Consider the following 24,974-nt stretch of genomic DNA (forward strand, 5'->3'; position numbering starts at 1 on the left):
GCACTGTACCCAGGGAGAAAGGCTTTTAAAGAGCCTCATGTGAGTTTTTCCCTCCTTAGGTGCCTCTATTAACAAACCCCTAAAGAAAATTAATGAATTCCTATTTCCTCTTCCATCTTGTTATGTGTCATCATCCTTCTCAAATTAACCATAGAATCAATGGGCGAGGTGGTCCATGGGCTTTCACAATAAAATCGACTGCATATGAAATGAATCTGAAAATTCCATTTATTAAAACAAATACATTGTCCATGGGGGATGAAAATGTACACATCACATTCAGGTTTTTCTGCTTTAACATTTCTGTATTTCCCTCTCTGAAAGATACACTCCACAGATCTTATATAGGAAAAATGTGAACAATTCTAGGGCTGGGAAAACATTAATGTATATGTAACAATTCACCATTGCCAGGAGCAGCTAGAAGCAAATATTTAAAAAAAAAAAAAAAAGTACAAAAATCCCTTAAGACAGCATGCTTCTCAAAATTCCTTTTGTAAATATGAGTATATGGAGAAATGGTGTAAAACTTTTCCTTGGTGAGCAATCTCTTTCAAATATTATTAGCAAAATTAGCCTCAGTTCAAAGTACTTATTCACACATTCTGATTTAAATAGCACTTGGTTTAAAATGGAAAGAAATAAAAAAGAAAACAGATTTAATATTGAGGATGAGGCAAGATTGGTTTTTTCTTAATAGAGTTTGCATTCTAAATATGAGTGTTATTATTACTGTTTAAAGAATTCCATGACAGATTTTCATTACTACCCAATATATTATATATGTAAATTAGGGCCTTGAATAATTAAGGTAAGTTTTCCTATTAGTTACCCCTTAAGATAAAATTATGCTGGTGAAAATGATTGTTAAATTTCTAAAAGAATTAAAACTCTTTAGAGGCATAAGTAATCAAAAGATTATTTCCCCTTTAACAAGTAAAACTACCAATAAATCAAAACTCATAGAAAAACTCTGGGATTATAATTCCCTTCTGTAGCACATGAAATTATGAAAAAGTCAAACATTTTTCTTAAATTTAATTTCAGATGGGCTGTGTATTTTCTGCCTTCTTTCTCCTTTGATAAACAAGGTCACATGCAGTTTGGAACTTCCTTAAATTTAATTACCAGACCTGTATTCCTAAAAGTTTTAATGCCATTTTAATTGCTCCAAAGACCTAGCTTTACATGAAAATATAGAGTCCTTCTGAGAAAAGTAAATGGTGTGGATTATGAAATGCATCAGGGTCTTATAATGATGCCTTAATCACCACCAAAGAGTACTTTATTCACAGTTGTTTTTATGTGACCACATATTCAATTCATATTTCCACTCATTTTAAAAATGTGGTTGGGTTTTAGCTGATGCCACAGTATTGCTAAGCCAATGGTACAATATTGTAGTTTAATAAATACTCTGCTAGGGATTTTCCCTGCTAAATCTTCTTCAGTGTCCCACTGACTGTAGCAAAATCCCAAGGTTTGAACAGAAGTATCTGCTTATAGGAGTGCATTCATACTTTTCACAATGTCTTAATATTCTCTTCCCCCTCCCCAGGCATGAGTTTTAATTGGATGTATTTATTATTTTACCATCATGCCCATATAAGGAGCTAAGGAGAATGTTTATCAAGTCTGTTTCAAGATGTGTCCTTGGCATATTACATCTTTTTATCTTCTGTTTTTCCTTCCTTTCCATCTTTTTTTTTTTTTTAGTGGGAGAAAGAGAATGGAAAGAGAATAAAATTAATTCAGAAATGGTCTTTCGGGATTTCAAAGCAAACAAGGAATTGTAAAAGAGCCCACACCTGCCTGGGAATGACACAGAAAAAAGTAAGACAGACTTCCAGACCTCCCATTACTGGTGGAGGCTGGAGCCACAAAGAAAAATCACTTTCAATATCATTTCTTGGGAAGAGAGAGCTCAAGCTGCAAGGAAGTTTGTAAATAAGACTCTAACAAACAAAGCAGAGAACAAAAACAAAGAAAAGATTCGATTGAAAATTTTGGTGGGTAAAAAACAAAGGTCATTTCAGGGGCAAAAAGTGCCAGAACCCTTTCTGGTGGAGCTGCTGGGGGCAGCAGCTGCCCCCTTCTCCCTAGCCCATGAGCAGCCAGATTCTGAGAGTGAGGCTGGTCTGGAGTTGTGGGTTTATTTCTCCTGATACTTAAACAAACAAGGGCCACGTTTTTTCTTGTTAAGAACAGCACAGAAAGGCATCTTTCAATCTAGAATTTCCGTGATTCAGGGAAAAAGGGAATTTGCTCTGACTCTTCAATAAAAGCACTTCCCAACTCAGGGTGAATCCTTTCCTTTGTCACTTGGCACTCCCTGTGATGCCCTGGGTCTTGGATCAAACCAAAATGCTTTGGATTCTGGAAAATAGGTTGAAGAGGTGTTGACGCCACTGTTAACTAGGAGGTATTTTAGGCATGGCTAAGGCTCTGAAGTAATCTCAATTTTCAAGATACTGAGTTATTTCTTCCCCAGCTTCCTTTCTCTTTCGTTCTTTTTCTAAACTTTATAGTAAAACTTTTTCTTTATAGTAAAACTGAATGGATGTAACATGGGGACATTTTCATGCAGTATTACTCAAAAATTGTCACAAATATATGAAAGCACCAGTCACAACACATGATTTACTTTTACTTGCAGAATCAAAGCTATTATGTACAAATGTTAGGAACAGTGATAAAAGAATACAGACAACCGGCATTTGTTGTTGTTGTTGTTATTACCATGAGGATAAACCACGGGGAACATCTCCTTAGACCCTTTGGGTGCTCATCCTTTGAATTCAATCTTACAGACAAATCCAGCCTTATCTCTTTACTACTCTAATGGGGAGGGGTGGAAGGAGGGGTAGGGGAGAAGGGAAAAAGAAAAAGAAAGGCACAAAGACGAAACATCAATGCCATTAAACCGAACCACGCCTACACTGGACGACTCAGCTCGTCAAAGGGTATTCTAAAGGCAATATTCATTCCAAGAAGGTCATACATATCTGAGCTCAGTACAGCTGTCTGTTTTATTTTTTAAATATGAAGCAGAAACATAAGGTTTGGGAGGGATAGCAGGACAGAAGTGACACCGATTTTATGTTTACATACTCCCCTCCTCCAGACAATTCTGTAGACATCAGCTCTCATTCTCATAAAGGGGACCAGTTCTTTAAACATGCATAGCCTGGAGTCTCCAGGATGGTTCTCCTCCCTCTCTTTAAATGCTGTGGACTAGAAAGGCGCCCACTTTGCTAAAAACTCTACATCAGTGTCCCTGGAGCCCCGAGGCTCCTTAGGCTCCTCTTGAAGACTTAAAGGATAGCACAGAAAAACTTCTTCTCCCTAAATGGGTTCTCTGAAGCCGGAACAGGCGTCAGGAGGGGATCTTCCTTGGCATGCGCTTCACAGTAGGCCATCAAGTCTGCAGCTGCCTTGGACACCTGGAAAAGACGACAAAAACAACCAAAACTTGAGATGGGGCGTCGACGAAGGCATTGATGCAGGCGCAACGAGTCAAGGCTCAGGCCTGGGTGTCCAAACTGCCTGGGTTCAAGTGAAGCAAGATACTCATCCCCCATAAGCCTCTTGTTTCCTCATCTGCGAAGAAAGGAGCTGATGATCTTGACCTTACAGGATTGCTACAAGCAGGTCCGGGATTAGGGTGAGGTGAGGCTCTGAGGGTACGACACTGAAGGGGGGCGTTCAGGGTCATGCAAATATCAACCTTGTATTTGTCCAGCCCTGAGAGTGGGTGTCTCCTTAAATTCTGTGCCTCAGGTAGGTTGCTTCCCTCGTCCTAGTCCCAGCCCTGGCTGCAAGGATTAAGTGAGGTAATTCACATAAATCATTTAGTGCCTGGAACAGAGGAAGATTTCCACACAGGCTGGCCATCATTATCATTCTGTAGTTGTGTCTCTCTGCTTCAGAAGTTGTGCTAGGGATGCCTAAAGCCATGTTGATTTCCTTTTTTAACAAACACATCAGAGATATTATATACTTATACATACACACATAACCTTATATGTTATGCATTCTTATATTTTATGTATATTATGTATGATAATATATTAGTATGTTATAATTTATTACACATTATATATATTCCTTTAATCAAGCATTGCAACCTTTAGGGAGTCCCACGGGGAGGCTGGTCAGTGATCTCAGTGATGCTGTTGTTTCATAACACTTCTCACAACACTTCTGTAGCTCCTTGTTGGCAGTCTTCTGGAGTACCTTCCTTTGATCAGCTTTGACAGTGGCAAATTTTCACTACTTGAGAGGGGATTTAATTTGGGGTAGTAAACTAAAAGTTATTTGTAACCACATCTGGGGACTAGGTGGATGATGATGCATCTGGCGGGTCAAAACCCATAAAGTCAAGAGTCAATTTCTTATGTGACCTCATACGATTGCTCTGGAAATCACTCCAAACATTTTCCACATCACTGTACTACTAAAATAGCCTCTCAAAGTGACTACTGAAAGGATAATCCTCAGTAAGAGTGGGGAAATTGTAGTATTTCTGAAAAGATTCACTGCCCCTCCTATATGTGGGTTATACATACCCATACAATGGCATCAGACTTGCTCTGGCCAATGAGACATGAGTAGAAGTGATGTGAGTCACTTCGGGGCAGAAGCTTCAAGAACCAATGCATAGTTTGCCTCTGGCATTTTGTCTAACTGAAATAATTTACTGTAAACCACCTTAATTGATTCAGAGGTTTCAGTAAAACATGGTGGCCATACTCTTGATTTGTTCCTTGTCCCAGGATTGAGTTGATTAGAACTTTGTCACTAAAAGGCTTTTCAATATTATAGTTTACAGGTTGGAAATGAGAATCAATTTCATCTTCTAATCCCATAAATCTCTGAACGTTTGGACTCTATCTTCCGTTTATCTCAGACCAGATAGAGGCAATATTCCAAGTAGAGGTTGCTTGAAGGTAACATGGTGTGGAGTGGCAGCTATCTGTGATGACATGTGGGTGAGAAGAAGAACAAAAAGTATATCTTTGCTATTGTAGCCTCTAAGAATCGGAGGAGACAGACTTTTGTTACTGCAACAAAACCGAGTCTATGCTGACTGATATAAAGAGGTATAGGTACTGATATGTGTGTTAGTTTCCTCTTTCTGGCTAAACAAAACCCAATCTAGGTGGCTTAAAATAACAGTAATTTATTCCCTCAGTCAGTACTAGAGGCTAGAAGGTTGAGATCAAAGTGTCAGCAGGGTTGGGCCCTACTGGAGGCTCTGATGGAGAAGCATCTGTTCCATGCTTCTCAATCAGTGTCTGGTGGTCGCTGGCACTTGGTGTACCTTGGCTTGTAGATGCATCATTCTACTTTCTGTCTCCACCTTCACATGGTATTCTCTCCTGTGTGTCTCTGTCCTCACATGGCATTCTCCTCTTTGCCTACGTCCAAATATCCTACCCACCAGTCATCAGATTAGGCCCACCCTAATCCAGTATGACCTCAACTTAACTTGATTACATCTACAAACACCCTACTTCCAAATAAGATCACATTCTAAGGTTCTAGGTGGGCATCAATTTTAGGGGATGCTCTTCAACCCAGTATAGCATATTTGTGTAAAAGTCAGTTATTTATCTTTATTCCAGCTCCACTGAGATGTAATTCACATATAATGTTGTGTGAGTTTAAGGTATACAGTGTAATCATTTGATACACTTCTATATTGTGAAATGATTACCACAGTATGGTTAGTTAACATCCCTAACACCTTACATAATTACCTTTTTCTTTAATTGTGGTGAGAACATTTAAGAGTTACTTTCTTAGCAAATTCAAGTATATAGTTAACAAGTATGACTTGTTAACTACAGTAACCACATTGTACATTAGCTCTCCAGAACTTATTCTTCTTATAACTGGAAGTTTGTATCCTTTGACTGACATCTCCCCATATCCCTTACCATCCCCAGCCTGACAACCACCATTCTACTCTGTTTCTCTGAGTTCAGGTTTTTTAGATTCCACATATAAGTGACGGTATTCATCTTTCTCTGTCTGACGTGTCTCACTAACATGATGCCCTCTGAGTCCACCCAAATGGCAGAATATCCTTCTTTCTCATGGCTGAATAATACTCCACTGTAAATATATAATACACAATACACCTTCTTTCTTCATTCATCCGCAGATGGACTTAGGTTGTTTCCATGTCTTGGCTATTGTGAATAGGGCTGCCATGAATATGCAAGTGCAGATACCTCTTTGAGATCTTGATATATTATATATATATATATATATATATATAAGAAGTAGGATTGCTAGAGCCTATGATAGTTCTATTTTTAATTTTTTGAGGAAACTCTGTACTGTTTTCCATAGTGGCTGTACCAATTTATGCTCCCATCAATAGTACACAAGGGTTCCCTTTTCTCCACATCCTTGCCAACACTTGTTATTGATTGTCTTTTTTGGTAATAGCCATTCTAACAGGTATAAAGTGATATCTCATTGTGGTTTTAATTTGCATTTCCCTGATTAGTGGTATTGAGCATCATTTCACACACTTGTTGGACACTTACATCTTCTTTGGAATAATGTCTATTCAGTTCCTCTGCCCATTTTTAAATCAGATTGTTTGTTTGCTATTAAGTTGTATGAATTCTTTACATTAACCCTTTATCAGATACAAGGTTTGACATTTTTTTCTCCCATTCCATAGTTTGCTTTTTCATTTTGTTGACTCTTTCTTTTAATGTGTGGATGCTTTTTAGTTTCATGTAGTTGCACTTATTTATTTTTGCTTTTCTTGCATGTACTTTTGGTGTCATATCCAAGAAATCATTGCCAAGATCAATGTCAATGCCTGTTTCCTCTATGTTTTCTTCTAGGAGTTTTACAGTTTTAGATCTTATATTGAAGTCTTTGATCCATTTTGAGTTAACTTTTGTGAGTAGAATAAGGCAGGAGTCCAGTTTCACTTTGCTGCATGTGATTATCCATTTTTCCCAATACCACTTATTGAAAAGACTATCATTTTCCCATCAAGCACTCTGGTTCTTTTGTCAAATATTAGTTGACGGTATATGCTAGGGTTTATTTCTGGGTTCTTGATTCTGTTCCATTGTTTCATGTGTCTATTTTTTATGCCATACTGTTTTTATTACTATAACTTTGTAATATAGTTTGAAATCAGGGAGTGTAATGCCTCCAGCTTTGTTCCTCTTTCTCAGAATTGCTTTGGCTATTTGGAGTCTTTTGTGGTTCCATATGAATTTTATGATTTTTTTTTTTCTGTGAAAATTTCCATTGGAATTTTGATAGAGATTGCATTGAATCTACAGATGGCTTTGAGTTAGTATGGACATTTTACAGATGTTGAGAACAAACGTATGGACACCAAGGGGGGAAAGCCACGGGGTGGCGGTGGTGGTGGTGGTGGTGTGATGAATTGGGCAAGTGGGACTGACATGTATACACTGATGTGTATAAAATTGATGACTAATAAGAACCTGCTGTATAAAAAAATAAAATAAAATTCAAAAATTAAAAAAAATGTATTAATTCTTCTGACTCATGAACACAGGATATCTTTCCATTTATTTATGTCTTAATTTCTTTCATCAGAGTCTTATAATTTTTAGTTTACAGATCTTTCAACTCCTTGAGTAAATTTATTCCTAAGTATTTTATTTTTGAAGCTATTGTGAATGGGATTTTCTTTATTTCTTTTTCAGTTATTTCATTGTTAGTGTACAGAAACACAATTGATTTTTGTATGTTGATTTTTTTATCCGGCTACTTTACTGAGTTCATTGATTAGCTCTAACAGGTTTTTTTTGTTGTTTTTTGGTGAAATTTTTAGGGTTTTCTCTATATAAGACCATCATCTACAAACAGAGACAATTTTACTTTTTTTGTTCTATTTAAATATCTTTTATTTTTTCTTCCCTGACTGTTCTGGCTAGGACTTCCAGTACTATGTTAAATACAGTCATGAGAGTGGGTAACCTTGTCCTATTTCTGATCTTACAGGAAAAGCTTTTAATCTTTTACCAGTGAGTATGATGTCAACTGTGGGCTTGATATATATGGACTTTATTATGCTGAGGTACATTCCTTCTATACCCAATTTGTTGAGAGTTTTTATCATGAAAGGGTGTTGTATTTTGTTAAATTTTCTTTCTGCATCTAAATGAGATAATTTTTTTTTTTTTTTTTTTTTTTTTTTTTTTTTTTTTTTTTTTTTTTGCGGTACACGGGCCTCTCACTGTTGTGGCCTCTCTCGTCGCGGAGCACAGGCTCCGGAGGCTCAGGCTCAACGGCCATGGCTCATGGGCCCAGCCACTCCGTGGCATATGGGATCTTCCTGGACTGGGGCATGAACCCATGTCCCCTGCATCAGCAGGTTGACTCTCAACCACTGCACCACCAAGGAAGCCCCAATCATATGATTTTTATCTTTCATTCTATTAATGTGATGTATCACATTTATTGACATCCATACATTGCACTATCCTTGTATCACAGGAATAAATCCCACTCGTTTGTGGTATATGATCCTTTTAATGTGCTGTTGAATTTGGTTTGCTAATATTTTGTTGAGAATTTTAGCATTCATATTCATCAGGGATATTGGTTTACAGTTTTATTTTCTTGTAATGTCCTTATCTGGCTTTGGTATCAGGGTAATGCTGGCCTGTAAAATAGTTTGGAAGTGTTCCCTACTCTTCAATTTTTTGGAAGAATTTGAGAAGAACTGGCATTAATTTTTTAAATGTTTGGTAGAATTCACCAGGAAAGCCATCTGGTCCTGAGATTTTCTTTATTGGGAAATTTTTGATTACTGATTCAATCTCCTTACTAGTAATTAGTCTGTTCAGATTTTCTATTTCTTTCTTTTTTTAAAAAAATAATTTTAGTTATTTATTTTTTATTTTTGGCTGCATTGGGTCTTCATTGCTGTGCGTGGGCTTCCTCTAGTTGCAGAGAGTGGGAGCTACTCTTCATTGTGGTGCATGGACTTCTCACTGTGGTGGCTTCTCTTTGCTGCAGAGCATGGGCTCTAGGCACGCGGGCTTCAATAGTTGTGGCTCATGGGCTCTAGAGAGCAGGCTCAGCAGTTGTGGCACACGGGATTAGTTGCTCCGTGGCATGTGGGATCTTCCCAGATCAGGGCTTGAACCCATGTCTCCTGCATTAGCAGGCAGATTCTTAACCACTGCACCACCAGGGAAGTCCCCAGATTTTCTATTTCTTAATGATTCAGCCTTGTAGGTTATGTATTTCTAAACACTTATCCATGTCTTTTAGGTTATCCAGTTTGTTGCATGTGATTGTTCATAAGTAGTCTCAGGATCCTTTGTATTTCTGTGATATCAGTTGTAATGTCTCTTCTTTCATTTCCAGTTTTACTTATTTGAATCTTTTCTTTTTTTCTTAGTCTAGCTAAAGGTTTGTCAATTTTGTTCCATCTTTTCAAAAACACAGCCCTTATGTTTGCTGATTTTTTCTGTTGTTTTTCTGGTCTCTATTTCATTTATTTCTGCTCTTTGTGTTTGCTTCCTTCTGGTAATTTGTGCTTAAGCTATTTTTTTCTAGTTCCTTGAGGTATACAGTTAGGTTGTTTATTTGAAATCATTTTTAGTTTTTTCTTAATGTAGGTGTTTATCACTATAAACTTCCCTCTTAGAACTGCTTTTGCTGCATCCCATACATTCTGGTATGTTTTGTTTCCTCTTTTTGTTTCAAGATTCAAAAAAAATTTTTTTTTGTATTTCTTCTTTGATCTATTGCTGGTTATTCACAAGTGTGTTGTTTAATTTCTGCACAATGGTAAACTTTTCAGTTTTACTCCTGTTATTGATTTCTAGTTTCATACAATTGTGATTGGAAAAGATTCTTGCTATGATTTCAAGCTTCTTAAATTTGCCAAGACTTGTTTTATAACCTATCATTTGACCTATCCTAGAGAATGTTCCTTGTGCATTTAAGAAGAATGTATATTCTGTGGCTGTTGGATGTGATGTTCTGTATAGGTTTGTTAGGTTAACTTGGTCTAAAGTATAGTTCAAGTTCAACATTTCCTTATTGATTTTCTGTCTGGATGATCTATCAATTGTTGAAAGTGAGGTATTAAAGTTCCCAGCTATGATTGTATTGTCTATTTCTCCCTTTAGGTCTGTTAATATTTGCTTAATGGTACTAATGGTTAATATTTGCTAAATAGGTACTCTGATTTTGGGTGTGTATATATTTATGATTATTGTATCCTTTTAATAAATTAATCTAGTTATCATTATATAATGACTTTCTTTGTCTCTTGTTACAAGTTTTGACTTAAATTCTCACTCTTTAATAGGTATTACATTGCTTATAAAAATATTTTTATTGTGTTTCTATTTTGTTCCAGACATTAAGTTTTCTTTATTGATCTACAAAATAATCCTGAGGTAGGAACTATTATCCTCCTTTTATAGATGAAAAATTTAGGCTCAGTACATTGCATGAGTGGTTCAATGTCATATAGCAAAGTACACAGAAGTACTTGAATGTTAATGTTTTGCCATTAAGCTACAGCCATCTACATACAAACTACTCAAATGTAGGGGTAGTTCCAAAGGTTGATTGAAATTCTTTGTGCATCTTTATGAAATGCTATTATGACCGAATGAAAGGAAACAGCCTGTTCTTGTCTTAGTTCCTGTAAATGAAAGCAAAGAACAGACTTTCAGAATCTCAATTACCTCTTTTTGATTTTGTTTTTTTAATTGAGCTGTAGTCATTATTATGCCAAATGGGAGCTTAGCTGCAAGCAGCAGAGACTGGACAATAGTAATATGTAAAACTTACTTGTTAACAAGAGATCCAACAGTATCCCTACTCATCTGCAATGCTCACATACAAATATGTGGCAGGAACTGTCAAAATCTTTTTATGATACAGAAAGTACTATACTGGGCAAAATTTAATAGCTTAGAGTTGCTCATATCTTGTATTTGAACACTTGACTCTGAACAATTTCCTTCTAAAAATATATCATGTGTTTTATCATGTTTCCTCAACTAGATTGCAATCTCCTGTGGGTGATGGTCCAATACAATGTCAGAATCCTAGCAGTAATTAGAACAATTGCTAATATTTATCTGCCCTTGCTACATGCCAGAACTGTGCTAACCACTTTACATACAGTATTTTATTTAATCCTTACAACAACATTATGGGTCACAAGCTATTATTATTATCCTCATTTTTAATATGTGAAGTTGAGGCTTCATTAGGTAAACATTTGCCCTAGTTCTCACAGCTCGTGAGTACCTGAGTCATGAGTCTCAGTGTTCTTGACTTAATCTTTATGAATGCTCTTTCTTTCGAACCCATAGCTTCATCCTTTTTCCTTACTTTTCAGTGAGTCACAGCAATAGTCTGCTTGGCAAATCTTCTTGCTTTCTAACTCTCCTTGCTAACATTGTGCATACAGATTCTTTTACATTTCACATTCCTAGGCCTAGTTCTTCCATGAAGATTTCACCAGTAACTTTAGGTAATCTCTCCCTTTTCCATCCTGTTGATTCTTCCTACAAAAATATCTCAAATTTGGGAGGTGATCAAGATGGCAGAGTAAGAGGACCTGGAACTTACCTCCCCACACAAATACAACAAAAAAACACCTAAATGTGGAACAATTCTCACTGAAAACTAACTGGAAACTGGCAGAAAACTCCTGAACAACCAATTCTGAAAGAAAGATCTACAAGGAATTGGGTAGGAAAGGAAGAGAAGAAATCAGGTCAGGACCTGTGTGGCCCAGGGAGGGGACTCAGAAGAAAAGGGAGATTATAGGGGTAGAGATCCTCCCGGGGAATGAATGGTTCGAGCTACATATTGTAGGCTCCAATCCTGGGGTCTGGCACAGGGAAGACAAGCCCCCTTGGCTGATTGGAGGGCTAGGGGGACTAACACAAGGGCTGTGGGAAGCCCGGACTCTGTCTACTTGTGAGGAATGCACAAGCATGCTTGATTTCTCCTGAGGCAGAGTGGAGAGGGCTGACTGAAACTGCATGGGTGGCTGACTGGTTTCCCATGACTGCCCGGTGTTCTCCAGCTTGAGGAGTGAACGCTCCAGCCCTGCTTACTTCATGTAGTAGCTCCACACTGGAGTGAGGGCTGCCATGACAGAAAGAACTCAGCTAAGAGACAGAGAGGTGGCTCAGACCTGAAGCACTGTGTGAGCAGGGTGGGGAAGCCATTCCTGGCACTCACACAGGCAGTGCATCAGAAGCAGCCTGGAACTCTGTGGCTGGACCACTGCAGCTTGTACCCTGTCAGATGCTGAGAGCCCAAGTGGGCCCCTCTTGCTCCAGCACTGCTCCCAAGGGTGCTGCTGCTGGGAGAGGGGAGAGTTCACACTTAAAGGGAACAGAGCCAGCTCAAACCTTACCCTCAGAGATTCTGCTCCAGCAACTTGGGACCTGCCCGCACCCCCATTAGGGCAGTAATAGCCACTGAGCAGACAGGAAGCCCTGGCTCACACCTGGCCCTGGCCCTAGCCTCTCCACCTCCAGCCCCACCTCCTACCAAGGTGATAGCTGCCAGCACACCCTGAGGAAAGACATGACTTGTGTTCACGTCAAATCCAGCTCTCCTACCAAAGCCATTGAGTACATGCAGACTGTATAGGGATGCTCCCAGAAAAATATCTCAAATTTGTCCCCTTATTGTCACCTCTCTTGCAACTACCCTGGTCCAAGCCTCCATCTTCTTTTCCCACAATTACTGAAATAACATCTTAAATAAAAAATTCCAAGGGATCTTTTATAGACTGAATGTTTGTGTCCCCCCCCACCCCCAATTCGTATGTTGAACTCTAATCCCCAGTGTGATGGTGTTTGGAGTTGGGGCCTTTGTGGGGTGACTAGGTCATGAGAGTAGAGCCCTCACGAATGGAATTAGTGCTCTTATAAAAGACGCCGGAGAGCTCCCTTGCCCCTTTAACCATGTGAGGTCACAGAGAGAAGGTAACCTTCTACAAATCAGGAAGCAGGCCCTTACTAGACACCACATCTACTGACACCTTGAACTTGGACTTCTAGTCTCAGAACTATGAGAAATAAATATCTGTTGTTCATAAGCCACCTAGTGTATGGCATTCTATTATAGTAGCTCAAATGGACTAAGACAGGATCCATGAATAGAATGCAGGGTGTGATCTGTTAAGTTCAATGATTTTCAAAAAATTACATCTTTATCTAACATTTCTTTCCATTATAGATGTAGACAACACAATTAGCATTAATAGTTTCTGTGACTTAGTCACCAATAAAAATCAGATATTTTCCATCACATTACAGTTACTGCAGATATCTCAACATTTATTTATGTTCTTTTGCTTTATAAGTATAGACCCACTATTACATCCTATATAATCAGTTAATAAAGAAATATATATATTTAGCTGTACCACAAATGTTTTCTGATAAACTATATTTTAATATAATTAGTTTCCTTTGTAATTTAAAAACATTATTCTGAGAAGGAGACCATATCCTTTGGCAGACAGCCAAACAGGTCTAGGGGCACAAAAGATTTTAAGAATCTCAGTTGTAAATAACTTCTCTACTTTTACAATTGTGCCAGGAGTAGTACTCTCCATATTACAGCTAGAAAGATATTTTAAAAATATAAGTTGGCTCATATCACTCCCCTATTTAAAACTTTCAAGAGCTTCCCATTGTACTTTGTGGAAAGCGAAGGCATCATAAAAACAGCCTGTGGGTCCTGCTTACTTTGGGCCTGCCGTCTCTCCAAATTCATGTTGTAGCAGTTTTTTCCTCCCACACAGGTCTCCTCTAAGTTCCTGAAAGCTCCAAGTTCTTTTCTGCCTCAGAACTTCACATATACAATTTCCTGGAATGGTCTTCTCCCCATCTCCTCACCAGGCTGGCTCCTTCTCTTCCTTCACGGGTGAAATACCATTCTTTGCAGAGTCTTTACTGACTACCTCATCCAATAATGACTTTCCTCATTAGTCTCTCTCAGAGCACCTCATTCTTTTCCTTCACAGAAAAACATTTATTACAACCATTTATAATTACAACCATTGTTTGTTTATTTGGTGTTTGATGTTTCCCTTTTGGCATTCTGCTCTATGAAGGCAGCAATCATATCTATTTTATTCACGACTGTGTCATCAGTGCCGGCACATAGGAAACACTCAAATAATTGCTGAGGAAGTTCTCAAATACAATCTTAATCAACAAATACTCCATTCACCTAATATTTACTGAGTACCTAATTGCCAGTCACAGTTCTGGGGGACTGGCATAATCAGGGAACAAAATAAACAAAGCTTCCTGTCCTTGTGGAACTTATGCAGTATTCTAGACTTCCAATTCTGATGATGATGGAGGAACAGCAACCAATTAAACCTTCCTGCTTTAACTTAAAAACTGAAAAAAAAATATGTGAACAAATGTTTTTTTAAATAGTAGAGAACAGGCAGCAGAGCACAGTGATCCCTGAGAGAAGGGAGGCAAGAAAAGCCCCAAGAATGTTTCAGCAGTACTGCTTGAAAATGGTTTCTAGGCCACAGCACAGGGAGGGGCTACCCAAACAGATTTCATGAACCTCCTTGAGTTGAGGAGAGAGTGACAGAGAAGAAAGAGCTACACACATACACAAAGAGAGAGAGAGAGAGAGAGAGAGAGTGAGAGTGCAATCTGGAGGCCTCCAGAGGATTCCTTTTGAGTCTTTAGCTAATTACTGATCAGCACATATGTGGGAGAAAACTGCTTGAGGCCGTGCAAAGAATTTCAGAAAGGATTAAGTGAAACAATCCCTGGTGATCACACAGGGCTGGAAAAGTTTGTGTTTCTACTGGCTAGAGTACATAGATCTCATAACACATAGGGGATTAAGTAGAGTCTTAAAAAGTGTGTGTTCAGTAGTGGTGCCAAGTAGGCCTTGGTTAAAGGCTGTTGTGGACCCACCTATCAAAGTTTAAAAGTAAGCTTAGAATAGATCAAAATGTTTCCAAGTAACTTAATTGGACCACAGAACAAAACCCCCAAATATTTAAAGAAACAAGAAATTTCAGTATGCCACAAAATAAAATTCACAATGTCTAGAATCAAAAAAAAAAAAAAAGTTCAGACATACAGGTAAGTATGGGGAATAAATCTATCCCATAATGAGGAGAAAAATTAATCCAAATTGATTAATCTCATAATGAGGAGAAAAAGATGCAGAACTGACCTAGCTGATAAAATTAATAGATAAGGATGCTGTTAAAACAGCTATTATAAATATTTTCTATATAATCAAGAAAATAGAGGAAAGCAAAACAGGATTAAAAGAGACATGAAAGATATTAAAAAGACCCAAAATCAAATTTCTAGAGATAAAAAACACACTGACTGGAATTAGCACCTGATTAGACATTGCAGAAGAAAAGATTAGAGAACTTGAAGACAATAATGGGAACTCTCCAAAGTGAAGCACAGAGAGAAAACAGACTGAAAACAACAACAAAAAACCCCCCAAATACAAAAAACAACCCCCCCAGCAAAAAAATCCCAGAACACACTGAGCTAGGAGACAACTTCAAGTGGCCTAATATACATACAATTGGAGTCTCTGAGGAGAGGAGAAAGATGGTGTGTGAAGGAGAGGAAAGAAAAAATATTTGAAGACATAATAACTGAAAATTTCCAAATTTGATAGAAACTACAAACCCACAGGTTTAAGTAACTCAAGAAAATCCAAATGAAAAAATATGAATCAAATGACACCAATGCACAGCATAATCAAATTGCTTACATAGTATTTGAGTAGGAGGATGGAGAGAAGAAAATGAAACATAATAAACAGCTATAGAGAATGTTAGATGGTAGTAAGTTTTATAAGAAAATGAAAAGTAGAGCAGGGTAAAAGGGATTAAGAGTGTATATATGGGTGGGGGGGGCATGGAAGACAGGTTGCAATAGTTAGGCTTAATTGAGAAGGTAATCAATCTTTGAATAAAAACTTATACAATAAAGATTATGGTAAGAGAAATTGGGAGCCACTGACATATTTTAAAGAAGCATTCTGGATGCTGTGTTGAGAATAGGACTCTATGGGAGTAAGGGTAGAAGCAGAGATTCCTGGAGACTATTGCTGTAATCTAAGTGAGAGGTGACAGTGGTTCAGAACAGAGAAATAGCAGCAGAGGTGGTGATGAGTAGTATAATTCTGGATAAAAAGAATTTGAATCTAGAATCACAGGATTTTATGATGGATTAGAGATAGTGTGTGAATAAAAAATAAGAACTAAGGATAACTCTAAGTTTTTGGACTGATCTAATGGAAAGATGGAGTTGCCATCATTTCAGCTGCATGGAGAGAAGATTTGGGGAGGAAGACTGGGAATTCAGTTTTAGAAACATTGAAATTGAAACATCTGTTAATGAGATATACAATGCTGGAGTTAGAAGCAAGATTTAGACTAGAGACATAAATTTGGGACTTGAGGCCATATAAATGGTACACAAAGCCTTGGGAATGAGCAAGAGCACCAAAGGAGTACATTTTGATAGAAAAGAGAGGAACAAGGATTGAACCCTGGAACAACTTCAATGTAAGAAGTTGGGGAACCTAAGAGGAACAGCAAAGGAAATTTAAAAGGAGTAGCTTGTGACAGTGGAGAGTACTGAGAGCCAAATGAAGAAAGTGCTTCAAGGCATAAGGAATCATCAACCATATCAATAGGTCAAGTAAGGGCTTCCCTGGTGGCGCAGTGGTTGAGAGTCCGCCTGCCAATGCAGCGGACACAGATTCATGTCCTGGTCCGGGAAGATGGAGTGGCTGGGCCTGTGAGCCATGGCCGCTGAGCCTGTGCCTCCGGAGCCTGTGCTCTGCAACAGGAGAGGCCACAACAGTGAGAGGCCCGTGTACCACAAAAAAAAAAAAAAAAAAAAAAATAGGTCAAGTAAGATGAGAACTGACTACTAGATTTAGCAATTTGAAGTCATTGGTGACCTTGATAAGAGAAGCTTCAGTGGAATGGTGGAGTAAAATGGGTGTAGAGCAAATGGGGCCTCCTCCTCCTTCTTCTTTATGAACAATTCAATCTTAAAGGCTGAGGTTAGGAACAAGCAAGGTATTATAGTTTCCACAGTAGGTCAGGGGCCTGTGGTGGGATGTCAGAGCTGGAGCAATGTGAGGAAAGCATCTGTGCAGGGGGCAGCCTGTTGAGACGTATGGGAGCCCAAGTGGGATGTGAAGGTATCTGCCATCACGGAGAGAGGTTATGGAGTGGGAGCTTGGTTTCATACATGGGAGTTAATCAAATAAGGATAAGGGGAGCCAGGTTTCTCACCAACAGTGAGAGGAGTTACAAATATGGAAAGTAGAAAGCTGGAATGAACCCTGTGGTGTAGGATAGGATCCGGTGGTGTCGATGTGAACTCATGGTTACATATACACATATGTACAGATAAAGAAATATAGATGTAAAAGTGTGTGTGTGTGCACACATGCCCTTGTGTGCATGCGTGTGTGAATTCTCTAGCTCTGTCCACTGAGAGGACCCAGGAGCAGCAACTCTTCAGCAATGAGCACACTTAGCATCAAGATCTTGATTTCTAAATACCATTCTCAAGGGAACTAGTGCTCTTGGAGAAAAGAATGATTCCAGGGCTGGGCCAGGGAAATAACAAGAGGACCCTAGAGAATCTTTTTGTGCCGAAAACTAAGGAAGTACTCAAAGAATGAGGGAGACATTTCAAAGGACACAGTAGCCAATGAGTTAGCCTGTGCCAATTTAAACATAAAAAAATTAATGATGACAGTATCAGATTATAAATTATTCAATAAAAGAGGAAACCACAAGTGCATAATAAATTTTAAAAAATAGAATTTTGATGAGGAATGGGATAGTTATATAGCCTCAAGATCCTTCCCTCAAACTCCAAATATTTATTAACTACAAAGGAAAAAAGAATACCTTTACATGGAGAAACCTGGAAGACACCACCTTAATCAAGTAATTAAGGTTAGTATCACCAGTGACAATTTGAAATCATGTGCCACTAATAGAATGCAGTGAGATGGACACCCATCAGTTCTCTGCTATTAATGTTTTGTTACTTTAATTAAATCATAAAGAAACAGCAGACAAACCTAAATTGAGTGACATTCTATAAAATAATGGCCTATAATCTTAAAAAATGTCAAGGTCATAAGAGTCAAGGAAATCTACGGAACTGTGCCTGACAGGACAGCTAAATGCAACCCATGATTCTGAACTGGGTTCTTTTGCTCAAAGGGACATTATTGGGATGATTTGCAATACTTATATGGGGTCTGAGGAGTAGAAGGTAGTGATGTATCAATTTTAATTATGCATGATGATTATATTATGATTATGTAGAAGAATGTTTTTACTTGTAGGAAATATTAAAGTATCCAGAGGTGATAGGACACCTGTTGACAACTTTTCTCAAATAGTTCAGGGAAAAACAAAATTCTTTGCCTTGTATTTGAAACTTTTCTGTACCTTTGAGGTTATTTCCGTAGTAAAAATATTTTTCTAAAGAAAGGGAAAAGAGATATTAGAAACAGTGAATATGGACAACTTTCTCAAGAAGTCACATTGCAAAGCAGAGCAAACAAAGGAGGCAGTTGCTGTAGGAGGAAATGGGGGGTTCAAGAGAAGAAATTTAAATTTTATTTAAGATGGAGAAATAACACTATGTTTGAATGTTGTTGGAAAGGATGAAATAGAGAACCAAAACTGGTGATTCAGAATGGGCGGTGAACTGCTGGAGCGCGTTCCTGATGAGGGAGATGAGATCTGATGTGCAGTGAAGGAATTTACTTTTGATAAGAGCAAGGATCTCCCTGGATTGACAACTGCTGAAACCCAGCTACCCAGCAACCTCACCAAACTAGACTGGGGCTGAGAACCAGGGAGTAAAGGGAGGGGGACTCTAGGCAGTCCCAATAAAAGCCACCAGATTGTGATTTTGGGCTCTGAAAAAATAGGAACCCATTCTAGGCAAATGTCCTGACAGCTTTAAGAAGAAGCAGTTGCCAGTAAGGATAAAAACCAGATCCCAGAATTTAAATGGTGAGTAAGTCTATAGCTCCGTCTTCATTACATCCTGAACTTGAAACACATCTTAAAATGAATGTTGCAAAATGCTTGCAAGCTACCAGGCCAACAAGCACTGATAGGTCATCACTGCCTATGCACGTGGGAAGTTGCCTGTGTGTTAAGGGTATCAGTCATTCAATCACTCCTTCAGTTGAGTTGCCTGCACTAATGGAGCCATCAAGGGTTGACAACTTTAAATTGATGCTTAAAAGGACTTGAAATATCACGCTGGGATGGAGGCTTAGAATGAGAAGTCATTGTGAACATCGAACATTGCCTGTCACAAGCCTGGCAAGATAGCTGAAGGCAAAAGAAACTGCCACACCTCTGGGAAGAGATCATAAGATTTTCACACTAGGAGAGATCGACCTGATATTTGTCTAGAAAGATCTTTTTACTCAGGTCAAAAGCTGCTGGCTACTTTAAAGTCTTTATTTTTCTTTGAATCATTAATACATAATTCAAGCAAGGGAAAATTAAAACATCTAGTTTGATCCTCAGTAAATGCAGAAGAAACATCTATATTCTTTGCTATGCCTTGGAATTATACTAAAAATACAACAGGTGGAATGGTCAGCAAGATTAGGAATGCCAGAAATGGAAAGCACCATATCACCACGATGTCCCACGTCACCAGGTGCCTGCATCACTGCTGGTGGCCAAAGGTGAGACTAAAGGATCTCTCCACTATGATTGTGAAAAGCACCCAGGATCAAACTTTGATTGTGATATAGAGAAAGTATAATTGTATGGATAAATATCTACTATTTTAAATTTGTAAAATAAAGTGAATATTCTAAATTATCTTGCTCTCCCTGCTCCTCCAAGGAGATATTAAACTGATGATACACATCAATAGGATTTTTTTAAAAAAAGGAAATAGAAGAAATAATTTTCAAAACAAGCATCAAGTACATGATATTTAATTGATAAATCTCAATAAAGAAAGAAAAGACATTCAAAATTATCATCCAAAATAGTTACATTTTTTTAAGAAGGGAGAACTTCATCTGGCCTGAAAACTAGGCTTTTCAGAAAACTACATTTCCTAGGGATTTTGAATTATCAAGGTTTAACAGTACTGCTTCTCTAGCTCCTAGGTATAATGCACAAGGCTAAGAATATACTTGGTGCTTAACAAATATCTACTGAATTTTAGAAACTATATCAACCCTCATAAAAATGAAGTTTTATGCTCAATTATTAATATATGCCTGGGTTCAAATTAAATTATTTGCTCCACTTTCAGCAGATCAAATGAATTAGGACTGGATATCTTTGAACACAGCCTTTTCCTCTATAAGTCCTAGAAATACTATACCTATTTTATTAACCCTGAAAATACTCTCAATTGGCCTATAAGGAAGGTTGAATCTTACTGTTCCTAATAACTTGAATGCAAGCATTTTAGGGAAGAGATGTTAAAACTTTCAATTCAAATGCTGGAAAAGTATTTGAAAAGTCCCAAACCTAAGATGTCTATCCACTCTCTAGAATGAAGCATGATGTCTACCTGGCTTGTTTCTCACTACAGCTTTCCCTGAAGTTCAGTTCCAATGTATTATGAGTCAATTGTCAGAAAGATGATTTACTTATTAGAAACGTTTATATGTGGTTCCATAATTACACATACTTGTCAGTTATGAAAATCTGTCTGTTCTTTTTATGTTGAAATGTTTTCGAAAGAAGGTATACTATAAATGCTGGCTACTTATAATCACACATTTGACATGAAACAATTTACCTGTCTTAAAATGATCACTTATGTCCTTCTTTTTGGTATTTCACTGAATTTTATCCTGTTACAATGAGTTTTATTTGGCCAGTGACATCATGCTTGGAATTTCTCAAACTATAAATGTAATTGGAAATGTCATGCAAAATATAGTTCCTAATGTCTTGTTGTATGACACTCTTAGTCCATGAACTTAAAGCTATCCACTAACAAAAATGTTTTCTGACTGCCTGCATATCTCATCACCGAGAAGTAGACAACAAGGTCTTTGACATTGAGGGCTGTGTAGTCTAGTTTGAAAAATTATCTGATGAAGGTAAAATTATTTAGTAAATTGACTAGTAAGTAGGATCAGAATGGAAAAGGAGATTCATGAACAAGTGGGGATTTAAGCTGACCTGTAAGAGAGGAGTAAGATTTGGATAATGCCCTAGTCTAGTTGGGCTGCTGTAATAAAATATCAAAAATGGGTGGATTGTAAACAACAGAAATTGATTTCTTATAGTTCTGGAGGATGTAAAGTATAAGATCAAGGTGCCAGCAGATTTAGTGTCTGTTGAGGGTCTTGCTTCCTGGTTCATAGATGCCTGTGTTCTTGCTATAACCTCACATGGTAGAAGGGGCAAGGGAGTTCTCTGAGTCTTTATAAGGGCACTAATTCCATTCCTGAGTGCTCTGCCTTCATGACCTAATCACTTCCCAAAGGCCCCACCTCCAAATATTATTACATTGGGTGTTAGGATTTTAACATATGAATTTTGGGAGGGACACAAACATTAGGTCTATAGGACATAGGAAAAGAATAAGAGGAAGGGTGTTCTCAGTGAGGGATTCAGAATAACCAGAGAGATGGGAATCTGCATAGCATATTCTTGAGATAGTGAGAAGAGCCAGTTGGAAAGGTCTATTGGAACCATTTGGGAGAAATGAGAAATAAGTTTGACATTTTTATGTGCAATTTAAAGAGCATCCAACTAGATAACAAGCAATCATTTCACCCAGGCTCCTGGCCTTGGCTTTCTTTTGCACTTACATCTACATTATTCATGATGTCAACAACACCCTCTGTTAAAGGGCATCCTTCTAGCTTACAATGATTCTCGCCCCTCCTTAGCTATCTGTCCCCTTACCAACCATATGGGTGGGTTAGTTCCTAGGAGCCATGTTTGTGCAATGTGGTTCAATTCTAGTGTCAGTTAATTGAAGCTTCATGGCTCATCCTTGGTAGAACAAATATACCACTCTAGGAATATGGGAGTGAGACTAAAAGGGATGACATGAATCTATCTCTTTCTTCATGGAGCTAAAAGTATGAAATGTGATCCTCAGAGCCATGGGCAGCCACCTTGTGTCTGCCATATGGAACAGGCAGCTGAGAAATCTATTCCTCCCAGGAAAAGAAAGAGGCAGATATACAGGGAGAAACAGAGGCATATCACAGAGCACTTGCAGCTCCCACTGGCCTTCTAGCTCTCACTACCCCTGCTTAATCAGCTACATTTCTGCTCTTAGATTATGAGACGCCCTGTATCTTTTATAATTGAACCCTTCTTTCTGCTTAAGTCAGCTTGGGTTAGGTTTCTATTATTAGAAACCCAGAGTCCTAACATAGTGATGAATAAATAGATTTAACTGAAGTCCTACTGTCCTTTGCTTTTACACATGCTCTCTCAACTTGTGCTCTCAGGACAAGCTTTCTTTCACTGGCCTTTGCTCAACAGCAGTGTATCTTGTTGTTTTGTACATCTGAGTGTCACAGTTTCCACAACCTCTCTCTGCCTCTTTCCCCAGAGCCCTTGCAAGCTTTCTTTTTTTTTTTTTTTTTTTGCGGTACGCATGCCTCTCACTGCTGTGGCCTCTCCCGTTGCAGAGCACAGGCTCCGGACGCGCAGGCTCAGCGGCCATGGCTCACGGGCCCAGCCGCTCCGTGGAATGTGGGATCCTCCCTCACCGGGGCACGAACCCGTGTCCCTTGCATTGGCAAGCGGACTCTCAACCACTGCGCCACCAGGGAAGCCCCCTTCCCAGCTTTCTTTGGTTTCTCTTTCCTTTCTCTCCTTGAATGAAATGCTAACAAAGAAACAGAGAGGCTGGAAGTATCATTTATATATGCCTGTGGCTTATGAACAGATAATGGGTTCATTAGCCCAAATCTCTCAGGGTCTGTGATGCAAAGGGATAGGAAACAAGAAGGTTTAAAAATGAATATGCTATTCAGACCCTCTCAAGGTAGGGCCTCTCCAGGTTATTCTGGAGGCCACAGGAGGATAAGGCCACCCCCTGCTTAAGGGACCCTTGACAGCTCCAGTGTCAGCTGTGTCCCCTTTTCCTTGTTCTTTTGTTTTAAAAAAAAAATTTATTGATTGATTTTGGCTGTACCGAGTCTTACTTGTGGCAGATGGGATCTTTAGATGCGGACTTCTTAGTTGTGGCATGCAGACTCTTAGTTGCGTCATGCATGCAGGATCTAGTTCCCCAACCAGGGATAGACCCTGGGCCCCCTGCATTGGGAGCACAGAGTCATATCCACTGGACTACCAGGGAAGGCCCTCCTTTTCCTTGTTCCTTATTGCCTCAGCTGTACTAGGCTCTGCCAGATGGACGTAAAGCCACTGCCACCTCTATAGCTTGAAGAGGTCACTACTCTAATTGGAAAATCACAAACCTGAGATCTTCAGAGAGAAGCCCCTTCTTGCTGATGGGATCATGTACCAAAAGTAGGTGGAGAAGCCTGACCACTCAGAAGCCTGGAAGGGACTCCAAAAGGCAGATAACCAAGCCCTAAACCAGCTATAGCTGCCAACAGTGTCAACACAGTCGCAGTTTTACCCAAGACCTAAACTAAAAATAATCTGACACTTCACCATAGCATGCCTGCCTGGCTCTGATGTGCAGAACAAATGCTGAGATACAGGCTGCCACTGCATTTCCAACAATTTCAGGTCTAATGACGTCAAGAGGAATTCAGAGATTTGAAAGTGAAGATCCTGTAGGTAGGCAGTCACTCATTGTTCAGCTCATTAGGCTAATGCTTTGTCGCTCTAAAACAGATAGTGATTTATTTGGTCTCTTCAGAAGCAGTATTCAAAGGGAATCAGGGTGTGGTGTTGACTTCTTTCTCATGATATTTGGTAATTATGCTTTTTGGATATCTTATTTGTGTTAATAATAGGTCTTGTTCATTTTTTGGTAACCTCTTACCGGACTAGGAGATCCTTGAGAGCAAGAATCATGCCTTCTTTTTCATCTAGCTCTATATCTCTATAGAGATACAGAGATCTAACAAGGCCTGGCAATTTAGAAAGCTCTCAATAAAATATTTATTGGATAAAGGAATAAATGAATAACCAAAAAATAGCAAAAATCCAACCTAATGATGAAGGTTTGGGAAAGTGTCTTAAAGGATATAATGATTGAGTCTTCAAGGAGTCACTGGAGTTGGTAAAGCAGAAATATAGAGAGGAGGAGAGTGAATGTTAAAGGCATTTGAAATTGCCATCAAGGGAATTAAAAATGGTTCAATATAGCATGCGGGTGAGAGGAAGGGGATGAAGCTGAAAAGTGGGGCAGGGGCCAGAAGGACCTTGTATGCTTTGCTATAGAGTTTGAATTTCATTTTCCAGGTGATGGGAATCATGAAAAGTTCTTCAATAAGAGAGGAACCTAATGAGGTTTTCTTGCAGAAAGTTGTCTTTGGCCACATGGAGAGTAAGCGATGGCAGGGATGGAGATGGGGTTGAGACGGGATTGCAAAGATCAGCTAAGAGCACCTTTCAATCAGTAATTCAGGTGAGAGGTGATGAAGGTCTGACCTACGGCTGAAACGGTTTGTTTTTGTCCTGTTCTTCCCACTGTCAGCTTTTCATCACCACCAACACCATCACACCCTCCTTCAGGATGTGGGCCTGGGGATGCTGAGTAGTAACAGAAAATGCCAACCACAATAGTGCTTTTCAAACACTTTTTTCTTCATTCAGCCATGCCAAAAGGCAAGGTGGCATTTTCCAGAAGGTCCATGAGCAGAACCAAGCAAAAAAGAACCAAATGACTCTTTTTGGTGCCACAATCTTTGGGCCACCTCACTTCTCTCAGCAGGTACTGGGCACACTTGACATATTATACTTT

The 24,974-nt window shown here is 38.8% G+C and overlaps 1 protein-coding gene across 1 annotated transcript in view; it reads right to left on the reverse strand.

The window, feature by feature from the left end:
- Positions 1 to 205: 205 nt before the first annotated feature.
- The window catches only part of GNG2 (G protein subunit gamma 2), a 139,365-nt gene continuing 114,596 nt past the window's right edge, over positions 206 to 24,974 (reverse strand). Inside the window, exon 4 of the mRNA XM_059057194.2 lies at positions 206 to 3,443. Coding sequence (XP_058913177.1) covers positions 3,315 to 3,443 — 129 coding nt within the window. The 3' untranslated portion in view covers positions 206 to 3,314. The remainder of the gene's footprint in view (positions 3,444 to 24,974) is intronic.

The sequence above is a fragment of the Kogia breviceps genome, chromosome 3, assembly GCF_026419965.1.
Source record: "Kogia breviceps isolate mKogBre1 chromosome 3, mKogBre1 haplotype 1, whole genome shotgun sequence".
In the NCBI taxonomy this organism is placed as follows: Eukaryota; Metazoa; Chordata; class Mammalia; order Artiodactyla; family Physeteridae; genus Kogia; species Kogia breviceps.